At 39.7% G+C, this 14,697-nt stretch overlaps 1 protein-coding gene across 1 annotated transcript in view; it reads right to left on the bottom strand.

The window, feature by feature from the left end:
- Positions 1-2,791: 2,791 nt before the first annotated feature.
- The window catches only part of LOC119734560, a 71,582-nt gene continuing 59,676 nt past the window's right edge, over positions 2,792-14,697 (bottom strand). The window contains 13 exon segments of the mRNA XM_038208093.1: positions 2,792-4,316; positions 4,452-4,535; positions 4,894-5,183; positions 5,551-5,645; positions 6,325-6,409; positions 7,254-7,476; positions 8,387-8,499; positions 9,785-9,928; positions 10,621-10,722; positions 11,963-12,055; positions 12,935-13,027; positions 13,268-13,360; positions 14,331-14,423. Of these exon segments, the coding sequence (XP_038064021.1) occupies positions 4,260-4,316; positions 4,452-4,535; positions 4,894-5,183; positions 5,551-5,645; positions 6,325-6,409; positions 7,254-7,476; positions 8,387-8,499; positions 9,785-9,928; positions 10,621-10,722; positions 11,963-12,055; positions 12,935-13,027; positions 13,268-13,360; positions 14,331-14,423 (1,565 nt within the window). The 3' untranslated portion in view covers positions 2,792-4,259.

Here is a 14,697-nt window from a genome sequence, read left to right as displayed (position 1 = left end):
GGACACTGGTACAACTATATGCAGTGCTTAAATGCTTTCACTTGAGAAGGTGTATTCGGCTAAACAAGTAAATTCAAGACAAACGATTAGAAAGAGCAAAATGTAAGGACAAACAAGGTTGTCTGAAAAATGCTTCAGCTGTTGATTAGTCTCTCATATTCATTAAAAACTATTGTCACTCTAAAAAAGAAATACCTGACACGCGATATGCACATTGTGGAGATTGCTGACAACACACGCTATGAAAAGTTGACGAACAATAAGGAAGCAATGCCATGCATCGGCAGCCATACCAAAAAAAAAATAAACAACTATTCGAAGTTTGGTTCTTATAGGAATGCGAAAACCATTGAAAAGACGCAGGCCTACTCAGAGAGACGGATATACAAAACGGTTCATTGAATAACAGTAAGCAGCTTACACACAAAAATATGTTATTGGAAACTGCGTGCAAGCTAATGCAGGGGCGAAAGTACAGTGGTGGAGAGCGTAAAAATGATTCTCACAGTTTTTCGTGGGAGATCCGCGCATGTTCTGTTCAAACATCCGCCATCAGTAATGATGCGCGTACAAGGCCTAAGCCAAGTTCGGAATTTCAACTGCGCATGTGCACGTTAAGATTTGACGATTTCCTTTGGGACAAACAGTTCGCCGTATGCGTGTAAAATGATTGTCTATTTCTGAAGTATAAAGCGAAACATTTCGAAAACTTTGGACAGCGATTTGGACACCGATTTGGCTAATTTGGCTCTGAAGAATTTCTGATAACATCAATATGCTGCAATTAGCTTTTCTGTTATCCTTCAATCGGGGATGAGTTTGTTAAGTTAAAAATCGTAACAAAGGTCTGAAAAATGCATTTCTTTCTATAGACGAATATTAAATATGAATTGGTGCTAAGCCAAATTCGGTCGCGTCCCGAGCCACGCCGTCAAGTCCGAGTCCAAGTTCTTTGGAACTTGCTAACAGTATCTTTAGATGCACAGTCTCATAATGCCATCATGCGTGTGCTTCCAATCCCTATTTAGAGACGTATTCAAGGCCGAGTGCTGTATTGTTGGATTTTCCCCTTTTTTGTTTATTTTTACTCTTACAAAATCCCTAGGTTCGAGTTCAAAGTTTAATCGAGCAACGTCCATACATATCGAATAGCATGGAGCTCGGGTATTCATAGTGTTTGAGGCTAATTGAAAATAGACTTTCGTCGTAATGTCAAAAGTATAGGCGCTGAGCAATTGAATTCCCATCAGTGGATGGATTAGATCTGCAAGAAGGAAGCTTGTTATACGGTCCTTGGAATTGGAACAAGCGTTTAATGAAAGAAACTTCTCTTAATGGCACATATAGGATAAGAATGAAAAGTTGCATGGTGAAGATAACAGCAAGGCAAGTTTGCGGTGGCACCATGTGACATTAGTCTATTTTGTGATTGTGTCGTGGTTCTAAGAAGAACCGGTCTCAACTCGACGTTTCGGACATCATACCCCGTCTCCTGACGACGGACCGAGTATGCTGTCCGAAACGTTGAGTCCAAATCGGTTCTTCTCGGAACCACCGCATACTCACAAATTAATTTCACATGGGGTGCCACCGCAAATTTACCTTGCCATATGAAAGATCATTATGCGTTTATCCCAAAAGTAACTTACCAAACTAATTTCAAAAAGCTTTCTTGGATTAAAGAAGAAGATATCACGAAATGTAGGTGATATCCAACGATCAGTGAAGTGACTATTTTTCTTTGGGGGGGGGATTAAGAGTGCTGTTGAAGAAATCGTGTATCGTGATCAACAGTTTGTGTATGGTTTTTCACTGTGAGATCGAACACTGAAACCTCAACACTGGAACTTCAACAGGTTGTGTTTGGAATATTTTTCGTTGGATTTAGAGTGGAGTTAAAATTGGAAACGAACGAAATGCATGGACAAAAAAATTATGCCTTTAAGCGTCTCTGGTCAAAACTGGGATGGTTATAGCAATTTCACTGGACCACACAATCGTGCGTGCATAGATCACTTCCATTTTTTGGTAATTAAACCAACAAGATTTCTGAGGCTGCTTCTAACCATAATGAAATACTTGACACCCGATTTTTACAGCAACACGCTATGAAAAGTTCACGAACACTTTGGTGCCATACATCAGCAGCCATACCCAAGAAAACTAACAACAATTCCAAGTTTGGTTCATAGGAATGCGGTTTCCAATGGCCATGCAATTGAAAGGACGTTGACCTATTCAAAGAGACAGATATACAAAAAATACGCTGAATCACAGTGTGGAACACATCAATATGTTATTGGTAATTGCACGCAAGCTAGTGCGGGGCGAAAGTGCAGTGGTACCGGCGGCTTGAAACCACCCACGTGACGGGCTTTTGACCAATAAGAATGGGTATAAACTGTCTGAGGTATTTCGAATTGCACTGTATATTAGCAGTTTGTAATTTCACTCTTTGAAATTCGCTTTGGCAGTGCAACCGTTTTCTGACTGCCTCATTGTCACCCTCACTGAAGAAACTAAATATCCATGTCAATCATAAGTTAGTTAGGACTTGCCGAATCAGTCCAGTGTTCTTGCGAATACGTAAATTCTCTAGTTGAATGCATAAAAGAATTGAAATTACAGAATAACAAAATACGGTGCTCATAATTAACCTGTCGCCGTTTGCGAGTTAGCCACGCTCCTTAGACAACCCTATGGAATTTTGGACATTAAGTTTTGTTTGTCTCAGATTTGGCGTCTTCCGCGTTTCTTTGTATATCATGTAATTGTACAATAGTTCACAAGGTTCGTTGATGCGATCCTACCGCGATAGGTTTATTTCAGAGAAACTCCAATTAATATTTCAAATTGATACAAAACTATACTTTAAAAACTGTCAACAATTCGTAAATACAACTTCAGGAAGACAAAAATATATATTTTGAATTAATTAGGCCACCACTATTAAGTCATAAAACGCTGCTAAGAAAATAAGTTTCATAAACTTTGATTTGGACAGACTGACATAAAATGATATGATACTGTAAACTTCTGAATGAAAAATGTTGATAGGGCCTGCTTAAGCTAAGCTAAGGATAAAACATGACGGTGTTAATTAATTGTTTTGTTTTACCTGGGTAGCCCCACCGGATGTCTAGGAACTGTTCTCCCTTGGAGGTCTAGGTGTAACTGTTGCCATTTATGTCATTACTCTGAGTTAGGCCTATTACAATAGATTGTGCACAAAAAGTTTACAAAGTTTCTATGCCTTGATAAAATACAACGGATGGTAATTCAAAACGCAGCTGCAATGTTAAGCCGGCGATTATATAAACTGTTTCGAATGTTCTAGATTCGACAGGAACATTACTTTCAAGACACAAAAGGAGTGTTGGCTCCATACACTCTTTCAACAACACTCTTTCTTTAACACACAGAGCATTTATTTTTCCATCCGCTCACTAATATAATACAATAAAAAATAGATTATAAAATGTTGTTACTAACAGCTGATCAAAATACACAGCAGCATATATCTTGTAAAAACAGCCTAAGAACTGTTTTATATCTAAAAATAAAAGACATACATTTATTTACCTCGTAACCCTATTATGGATTAAATACACCAATGAATAAACAAAGAACTAAAATAATAGCTGCTTTACCACAATCACTTAACAGTTCCATCCAAGACTGTGTGAAAGTTCAATGGGTTACCCACAAAACAATATGGAATACATGTGCGGTAGTGTGTGAGGCTAGGCCATGATGATAAGGGGGATGAGACATTTCAGATCATATTAACACAGAATGTATTTTATCTTTATGTAATAGTAATGAAGCCAACCACAAAGTAAGATATGTTCAGTTTTATTTAACATCAGTAAATGCCCCCCTCCGGTGGGGATAAGTGTATGAAATTAAAATCATGGAAAAAAAGGGTATAAAACAAGCATGCTTCACTGGATTCAAACAAAGTTTCAACTGAGATAGTTTTTAAGAGGTTAGTTTTGAAAATGGGTGTTTGCTTTGTCTTCTCCTACAAGAACCAAGAAACACCTCAAATCAAGAATAAGATGGGGAGAGACACGGTACCAAATTGGGTGAATGCAGTATGTGTGAGGATTCATTCCACACAAGAACTTGGATAACTGTGGAACTGGTAATCGTGGTAAAGCTGCAAGCCTTCGCTTAGTCGTTCAGTCTACTTATCCCATGGGCATTTTGTCCAGAGCTGCATCTACAGCTATGGAAGCTGTGACCAGTGACGAGGTTTAGTAGTAGAGGGCGGGATTGTACACCGTACGGCCTGCATGAGCCCTTCCATCACGCTGTGAAATAAAACACCACAAGGGGAGAAGTCACAAGTCTTGAAATAAAAGTTGTTGTAAATTGTACACCGAGGGTAAAACATTCAATATTTGAAATTTACAGTGTGAATGTTATTTCGATCCTGTAAAACTCACCGCTTCGTTTTCTCGGTAACGTTCCAATGCCTCGTTCCCAGTCACCACGTATGGTCGGATGAAGTCTTGGCGATTCTGCATAGACTGTGTGTCATATACAAAGAAAACTTAAATCAGTAAGTTATATATGACGTCTTAAATAATACATAGATATCCAAAGACAGTATATTGATTGTGTTCACGCCTATATACAAACACCTTGTCTACTTGTATCAGGATCCATTTTACCCCCCAAGTACATGATTCTTGTTTTCACGGATCATCAAGCCGCATGTAAAGCAACATTGGCTAAGATCTACTTTCCTGAAATCAACAACAACCTTCAAAACTTCACTGTGGATTGGGAAAGATCTTGGAAGGCTAGAGTTATAGATCCAGCAACTTGACAGGCTCTTTCTTTAGAAACCTCTCTAAGAGAAAGAACACAGTTAACCTGCCTCACCTGTATGTAAGGTGACTGGCTCATGACATGAGCGAGACGATTCATCCTCCTTTCTTCCTCCCTGTAGTCGGTTGCACTGTAGCCTTCGTCAGAGGACACGCTGCGATCTCCAAAATCGAAGGGTTCCCTACTAGATCGGAACTGTCTACTTGACTGATGGTAGTATTGAGCCTTAATATGGTTTTGACGCCTCATGAGCATGCAGAAACACATGGCTATTCCTGCTATCGCCAACAGGAGAACAACACATCCGACTATGATGAGAACTGTAGCTAAAGGTGAAACACCACCTGCAACAACGAAAACAATACAAAATATCTCCCAGGTGTTTTTCGTCCAAAACCTTCAGATTGAAAACGGAACGAAGTTGAGCAACAACTCATTCAGGCCTACCTGATCTTTTTTGCAAAACACAATATTATTGCAAATACTCCGAGATACATAAACTGAATGCCAGGAACTGTGTCCTCTTAATGAGAGAACGAAAGAAACAAGTTGTAATGAGATTAATATCAGTACCGAGGGTGTAAAATCAACATGCTACAAAAAGGCCCGGCTGTAAATATAGTCCTTTAAAATGAACGAACTGTCCATGACATTCTTATTTGTTTGGGAAAAAAAGGGATATTTAGGGAAACTAATTCGAATGGGACGTACCTCCTGGGGCTGCCGTAGTCTCTGGGGCTGTCGTGTCTGGTAGTGAAGTGGGTACTGGAGTCTCGCACTGCTCGCCAGTAAATGACGCTGGGCAACTACAAAACACAGACAGATTACATCCCACGTTTGTATAACATAATATCTTAATTTCTCAACGCGTATCAAAAATAAATATGTGTCTGAAGCATTCCCTTAAAGTTTTTTTTTTCAAAGAACCTGGGCCAGCATAAGGAGGAATTGCACCGTCGCCATTGTTCAATCAAATCATGGATGTGTAAGTGGCATATGGACTCGGTCAACATCAGCATTTTCAATTACCGATACATCGACCAACTAATATCAATTATTATCAATGTATCTTAAATCATTTGAAACACACATCAGTTCATGCCGCCTGGCATGAACTGATGTGTGTTTCAAATGATTTAAAATGTATGTATTGGGCTGATACACAAGTTGCAAAGCAAGCACGTGAGAAAAAATGCATGTATTGGGCTGATACACAAGTTGCAAAGCAAGCACGTGAGAAAAAAACATCAATATATTGATAAGTTTCCCCTGAACAAAACATAATAATAATACAAGGTGATTGTCCACATTCAGCTTTGGCCCTCTCTATCAATTTAGCTTTCAATTCATAATTAAGTGATTGGGCAGTGCAACCCATACTAAAATCATTCAGGCACTTTCCTGCCTTTTTGGTCATGTGCTGCTTTTTAAGGTTATAATAATCCAACTCCTTTCATGCAACTCCAGCTCCGCCCCCTAAATTACCTGCAGGTTAGCTGAGGGTTGAAGCCTGTCCTCTCGCACGTTCCGCCATTCATACAACCATCTTGTGTGCAGTCTGATAACAGTGCTGATAACAGAACCAATTACAAAAAGTGCAAATGTTCAAAATGTGCAAAATATCCACTGGTGGATTTTTTTCCCAATGGACCACTGCTTTACCGAACACTTTGTGCTTAGGTTGTCGCAGGGATTGCATTTCTAATTCAGGAAGTTTCCTCGGTCCATCTATTATTCACATTTTTGTCAAATACGTTAACACAGCTGTACTCAGTTCAAAGTCTGAGACCATTTAAATGATTGAGTGTCCCATGGTTCTAAATCGATTTCATATTTTCTTTCGTATTGATGTCTCTGTTTCGGAGGGTAACTGGAATATCAATAACGAAGGGAAATATCCAAACAAATGTTAAAAAAGCTTACACGCCTTCTAATCAAAACATTCCTTTAACCATTACAAGGGCGGATCCAGGGGGGCCAAAGGGGGCCATGCCCCCCAAAAACGAAACCAATTTTTTTTTTTTATGTGACATCGCAATAAAGGCAGGCAATGAGTACACCACCATCTTTTCCTCAAAAAAACATTGGTTAAAGTGGTCAGAAATTGCCTCAGATCGCACCACAGAGCATCTAGAATCCAAAAAAATTTCGGGGCCCTTAAGCGGGCCCCGAACCCCACGCCGTAATTTGTTTGACCCACTTTTTGGGGGGACCAAAATGTTTTTTGCCCACCCCCCAAAAAAATTGTGTTCTGGATCCGCCCTTGAACCATTTGTATAACACTGTGTTACATAGTAAATACTCATTGATGAATCCATAAGCCATACTAGGGCTGGGCATTTTTGGGTAGTACTGGTAGTAACAGGCAAGTTGGTTTGGGGAGAAATAGGAACTAAGACATTACAAAGCCTTACATGTGTTTGTGTAGCTGACAGAGTTCGGGACAAGAGTTATGTCTGTAACACCATCGTTTATTGTGCCACCCGCTGCAATCACATTGGTGATGACATCCACCGATGGTTGTTGCCCTTGGAATGCTAGCGCAATATGTGTAACCACACTGCCACTCTCAAATCTCAAAACTTGTACGGCAATCACACGGTTAGTCAAACTATCTCCCCGCAGTTTGCTCAGAATCTGGAAAAAGGAGAAAGTAGCGTTCAGATGGTAAACAGACGAGGTCAGTTCTTATTCTTATTGCAAATATGAAAGTCACTTCTGACATTGAGGTAATTTGCCTCAGGAATTTGCAAAGTTGAATACATTTCCACCACAGTAAATTTTGTAGTGGATATTTTGTCATAATGAATCACTATATTTTGTCACGATGAACCCATCTTTACTGTCATTCTTATGACAGGGACGACAGCTGGTACCAATTACCCGACAGAAGATGCCAGAAATTAAACCCGGTTCCATATCTGGTTCTATTACCTGAAAACCTTCTTTGCATAAACACAACTTTTCGATACTATAGGGAGACACAACTTTTGCACTGATCAGTGATAAGTAACCCACAAACAAATGGAAAAAAATGTGTCTTTGTTTACCCAACGAATACTTAAACTACGAGGCTTTGCGAGGGAGGTGCCTTTCTGCTTTTGCAGTCGACCAACTCGTCAATGATCAACACGCATACTGAAGTTTGTATCCTTGTGGAGTCATTTCTTTGTTCTCGTGTACTAAAATTTTAGAATGTGAAAATCTAGTTTCAAAATGCTCCTATTTTGACCAGAATTAACTTCCTGGGCTAAAATTCGGACTTCAGGGTACCGTGTATGATCAGATCTCGTGAACACATAACATATATATATACACACACAGGTGTGTATTTACCTTGATCTTTCAATACGACAACGGGTATAAGGTTCCAAAATTACCCGCAAAAGCACACCCCTATGCAAATTCCAGCCCATGGCCAGAACTGGCATATGGATTGTAGAGGAACTTGTTCATATCCCTGTGTTCACAATACCCAAGCTTTAAGCTCATTCCCATAGGTGCGTGCACTTAAATACATGAATGAAACAAATTAATGGTATATTACCGCTGAAATAACCCTTCTGGCAAGTTGTTTCCAAGCAGCAGCTGCTGGGTTACGGTAGGCACTGAGGAAAGGCAGGTCTAATGACATGACAAATCGGAGTGCGGACCCTCGTTCTGAAAAAACAATAGCATTTTTTTGTTTCAAATTAAATTTGGTATACCTGTTTTGAACAAGGGCGGATCCAGAACACAATTTTTTGGGGGGCCAAAAAAAATTTGGTCCCCCCAAAAAGTGGGTCAAAAAATTATGGCGTGGGGTTGGGTTTCGTTTGTTTGTTTTTTTTTTGGGGGGGGGGCATGGCCCCCTTTGCCCCCCCCCCCCCCTGGATCCGCCCTTGGTTTTGAAGTGATCTTGAAGATACTGTTTTTGTGAATTATAAAGCTGTTCTTGGAAAAAATGAAACGTAGAACTTGCATACTGTAATCATATTGTAATGATAAATACCCACTGGCATATAGCGAAGGGAGGGGGTGGTGTGGTAACAACAACAACCCATATGCACACAACCTGTTACAACTGATAATGTAATAACCAACGGATAATGTATCACCAACCGATAACGTCACAAAAATTGACAGATATTGTATCGCTAACCGATTATGTAACAAAATTGACGGAGATTGTATACTGAATGTTACAACGCTATCAGTCAATTTTTTTTTACAACGGTTACGACCGATAATGTAACAACAATTGACCGATAGTGTGCTAAATGTTGTTACATATCGGTTAGTGATTGATTACAGTGTCGGTTGATTTATGTGACATTTTCAGTTGGTGATACATTATCCGTCGGTTACATTATCAGTTGTAACACAGCCTGCTTGTGCATGGTGCGCTGTATGCGAAGGGTGGCTTAAACCATCAAATTTTGGGGAAATTGTATAACCCCCCCCCCCCCCCCCCCCAATGAAAAATGTCTGGCTACCCCACTGCAATTAGCTTGCAAGGTTTACTTTACACTGCTAGTGTTGCATGCATCTTTACTTAAGATGCATGGCACATCATACAAGTTTATGGCTACGGAGTTCAAATGATAGCCCTTCAAATTTACTGAGATATCATCTCGGGGTTCTCTAGACCAGGGCTGACATTTTCAACCCGGGTTGAAACTCTCGCCAGTGTTCATAAACTATAGTGAGCAAAATAAGCTGGGTTTGCACAAAACAATGTGCACCGATGCGGGGTTGAACACCATGTTGGAACTCAAAAACTCATCCAGGGACAGCACTGGGTTCGCTCAGGATTGAGTTCAACCCGGGCTGAGAGGCTCTAGTGTGAAAAGACGTATAAAAGATCTGGAAAGCTCAATTGAGAAAACCCTGGTGAAGCATTCCACAGGCCTCAGGGTTAAAGCCTTGTTCCATCAATTTCTAAGCTTGTAGAACACAGACTTACGTGTACATGAACCATCACTGTTAGTGAAGAACCCTTGATAACCATTGCATTCGCATGTGTAGCCCGCGGCATTCGTAGCCGGTTGACAGAACTTCCCTGCAGCATTTGGGCACAGAGAGGTGTCTGACAAACATGGATTGGCAGCTGCAAAACAAAGTAAAAAAAATAAGGAACAATGAAAAATGTTTCCAGTATTGTTACGTTAATGCCAATACAAGTACAGGCCTTACCATCTTAGTAAACAATAATATTAATAGGGCTGAACTTCAACTTTAACTTCTTGTAGCAGTTGAAACACACATTTTGCTCGTAGATTGGTCAACACATAACATGAAGTGGAAATAAATCGTGTAAACATGGAGAACTGACGTGAGTAAAGACAAGACAATTTCTTGGAGAATTTTCACACAAAGAGCTGTGAAACTGCAGCTTGCGTTTCCTGCCTAAAGGCTGTTTCATATATGATTGACGTTAAAGCCTAAGCGAAGCGAATTCGTGACATCAACAATTATTTAAGTTACATTGTGATATTTGCCGTACCCCTAACGAATTTGCTCTTATAACTCGCTTGAAGTATGAAATTATATGTCAAAAAAAAAATTTAATTCAATGTATATTGGATGCTATGATACACCTCATGAAATGAGTGGGAAAAAATCATGAAGGAGTTGTCAGCCTTCCATTTCTGGAATCAGAAGCAAATAACTTTGGATGAAACCAGCATCTTAGAAAATGAAACAATCATACTTATTACAAAAAGCAAGCTGTAGCTTTGGAACATTGTGAAGTCAGGAAAATCGTTTTTGTTTCAATGGGAACTCGTCGCAAAACCTTACCTGCACAAGTTGGTCCAGCAAAGGCGTACGGACATCGACACTCACAAAAGTCTGAGTCGAATTCACCTCCATTCAGGCAACTAGATGCAGACAGCGGGCACGCTGGTACAAACAAGCACACAAACAATGAGCCGGATGAGAGTTAATTAATGGCCATTGTAAGTGACAGGTGCCTAGGGATCATGCTTCAAGTCTCAATGCTAGCAACAATAATGCATACTCAGATCGTTTATGGCTTCGTTTAATGCGAATGTCTTTGCATGAACAAAGACATTCCCATTTTGGGAGACTGCCAATACAGGCTGAAACAGCACAAAAACGGCAGGGTGATCGGGTAGGCCTACAGTTTTCAAGATCTAAGGTTCTTTTGACGTATTTCAAGTGAGGCCCTTTGGTATGATATGAACAATGAAATAACAGTGTAGTTTGTGGGAAGAAACCTGGGAATGGCATTCCATGCAGGCAAGACCCACTGAATCAGGTACGGACCGAAAACATATTCACAATGAAGGCCCAAGCTGGATTCGAACCCAGGTCGCAGTGGTGGAGGGCACGAAAAGTGGAGCTGTGCCAAACTGATCCCCAAGGGACATGATTATGAGCATGTAGAGTTGGAATAAGGAACTGGGTATTATTGAGAGTTTTCTGATGCACAAAAATAGCATATCAAAACGTTCAGGAATACTTTCCAATCAGTTAAGAATTTAATTAAACAATTTAATTGTAAAGTGTGAATCAATGCTGGATAAAAGTGCGGTACATTGGGATGCAGTTGAATTGCATGTCTGTCATATGTTGCAATCACACCTACTTTTGTTGAAGTTTAATTAACTAATGTTAATCCAATAATGGACTGTATGTTATGTATTTGGCCAGAAGCCCCGCCCTCTGCGGACGTGGCTGACAACACCTGCGCATCTTGCATGTTCCAACTTGAACCGTAACACCTGCGCCTCTTTCATGTTCCAACCGTAGGCATCATGACCGTGTAAGGACACACTTGTCAGAAGGGCCTAAAAGATCCCCCTTTTCCCAGATTTTAGTGGACACATGGTCAGTTTTCAAGGATCACAAAAGTGGAGTTTTTCTCATTGTGTGAAAAGGAGATAACTAAGGTATCCAGAAAGTCTAGCAATTGTATACATGTATATGGCAAACGAATAGTGAATCAAACAATTAAGACAAACGTTTATCCAACCTCCAAGAAAGACATGGTGTTCTAGACTAATTTCTTTCCTTTGAAATGTATGGGAAATTATGCCAGCCTCCTGACAAAAATCCTGAAACCTTTCTTGATATATCACTGTAAATCACACATCTGTCTACAACTTTGTTTCCATACCTGAACAGTCAGCTCCAGTCCAGCTCTGTGCACACGAACACTGGCAAGTAGCAGTGTTGAGCGTTCCGCCATTCATGCAAGTCAAGTTGCAGTCTGCAACAAAAAATCTCTATCAGTAATTTTTTTTTACTGTACAACAGTCCCCTTCTTCAGTGGTAGGCTACTCTATACAAACAACTAATGTTTATGAATGAAAGGGTAAGAATTATTTCATGAAATTTTCATAGAATTTTCGTCGTGGAATCGAATATTCAATCAAATGGCAGGACTTTATTCAGGCGTTGTATAAATATCAATACGTGTATATATAGCTTATCAGCTTTTCTCAGCAAAACAGGTCACACTGAGATGTGATACCGTATAACCATGTTATAATGAAGATAATTGGGTCGATATAGTGCACAGTGGTCACCATTTTAGGCTGCAAATGCTCTGGGGCCGCAAGTTTACGATTATTCTTTCAAACAATTAATTGTTCCCTGTTGGATTACGTTTGCGATTAATCAAACGGCCGATTTTCTTGCGGAAAATGTGGGTTGAGAAAAACGACGGCGATTTACAATATCACCTATATATATCTCGATTTTGTCTAACTTAGGCGATTTCCATTGGGTTTTTTAAACCAATATCATAGGCCTATTCGTGGCGATATTGTATCGCTATGTTGTCCAACGCTACATGGAATGTTTGAGATTTTTGGTTTTAGACGTTTTGGGCCGTTCTCTTAAGCCTTTTGAAAGGAAGCGTTTGTTTCCACAAAGTGGTTTTCTATTTAATCAAATAGAAAATGCAACCGGATAATCGACACTTTGATAGTTTAATCGAGTAACTGAATAGTTCAGCGCTCTTAAAATTGTACATACAATTTGGGAGCTAAAGAGGCTGTTTGTATATAGCCAATTTTGTTATGGTGGTGTTTTTGTTATATATGTTCTACTGTATGTACATGCCTATGACTGGTCCGGTACTCACCAGTGCAGGTATTTCCCATCCAGTTTTGGTCGCATTGACACTGACACGTTCCGTCATTCGGTGTACCTCCATTTGCACAGGAAATTTGACAGTCTGAAAAAACATCACAGTACTTTTATCATAACAAAGTATCTTAAGATATTGTTAATATTAAAAAGGGTATGAACGGAGCTAGTGTGACATTTCGTTTCATGTTTTCAAAATGGGTTTTCTTTTGTTTGTTTTGGTTTGTGTACTACAAAACAAGATTTGAGCAGCTAGCCAGTTTTAATTTTGGTAGAATCCTTAATTTCCCAGGAGGGATATGCAGCTACAATTAAAAGCAAAACTCACCAGAACAGGTGGTTCCAGTCCAGCTACCTGTACATGAACACTGACATGTCTCACTATCGAGATTCCCAGCATTTGCACAGATCAGTTGGCAATCTGTAAATAAGGTTCAAATTCACCTCTTTCATATCATACCATTTCTTTTTATAATACCTTTTGTTACAGATTCAATACCTCATTCAATTCGACCTTACATCAGTTGCTGGGTTCACAAAAGAACTACGGTTCATCTCAGGACAAACTTCCACTTAATCAATGTACGAGTTTATTATTGAATTTTATTACAGGAGCAGATCTAGGCTTGAAAATTGCGTACATCAGGGAACTATGCCTTTACAGTTGTGACTACCACTAGTTTGACTGTACAGCTTGTTTGGACTTTACAGATTTCACACAGGGTGGAGGCTACATCACATAAGGTAGAGTAATTGAACTCTTTTCCAGTTGATTAACATGAAACGTCCTCTTCTATAAAGACAAATGTATTGTATTGTGTCAAATTGTTTCTTATTAATCATCTTAACATTTTCCCCCACAAAGATCGCTGCCTTGATTTGTTACAAGATCGATGCACCTAGTTCAAGGTGTGCTAACATCATGATTTTCCTTCAGTTTCCACACTGTTAAATAAGAGCAGTGATAGATTTTTCGGTGAAATATTCAATGATAATGTAACGAACTGAATTTCACTTTGTTGTTGCTTTTGTTCATTAGCCGCTGCCGGAGAGCACCGGCGGCGCATTGTTGGCGCGTTGGGTCACAGGTGCGCTGACCTAGTTCTTTTGTCTAGCTAAGCGCGTGATCCGAGATTGCCTTTTATAGATAGGTAAGTGAAAGTTTTGTGAAGCTGTGCTTGACTGCTTGTCTATGCTGGAGATCAGCAGTTGTAGTTCTGATGCAAGTTGCCCACAGAGTCTGTTTGGTGAAATAAATAAGAGCTTCTTTTTAAGTTAGAAATCCTGTGTGCTGTGTGTCCCCTTTTTTTCTTGTGAACACTCGACTTGGAGGACAAGAGCACATAGGTAGACAACAATCCGTATTTTTGAAAAGTAAATACAACACTCACCAGAGCATGTTGTTCCCATCCAGTTACCTGTGCATGGACATTCACAGGTCTGACTATTCAGCTGTGCACCATTTGCGCATACTAACGGACATACTGCAAACCAAACAGATGAATGTTTGTAAGCACTATGGAGATTTTAACAATGTCAGTTCACATTTGATTTGCCAAGAAATGTTAAACACTATAAGTATGTGACCACATAACTGCCGATGAGCCAGCTTCCCGTGATAATAAAATACTTGAAAGACTTGAAAAGAGGGGCACATGCTGAACATATTTCGTATCAAAAGGAAATGTTAGAGTTGGATAGTATTCAACAAAATCTTGCACCTTTTTAAATTTGTTCATAAAGGCCTCATTATGCCAA

The sequence above is a fragment of the Patiria miniata genome, unplaced genomic scaffold (genome assembly GCF_015706575.1).
Source record: "Patiria miniata isolate m_02_andy unplaced genomic scaffold, ASM1570657v1 HiC_scaffold_27, whole genome shotgun sequence".
Classification (NCBI taxonomy): domain Eukaryota; kingdom Metazoa; phylum Echinodermata; class Asteroidea; order Valvatida; family Asterinidae; genus Patiria; species Patiria miniata.
The sequence above is the reverse complement of the archived record's forward strand: the minus strand, read 5'-3'. Positions and strand labels throughout refer to the sequence as shown.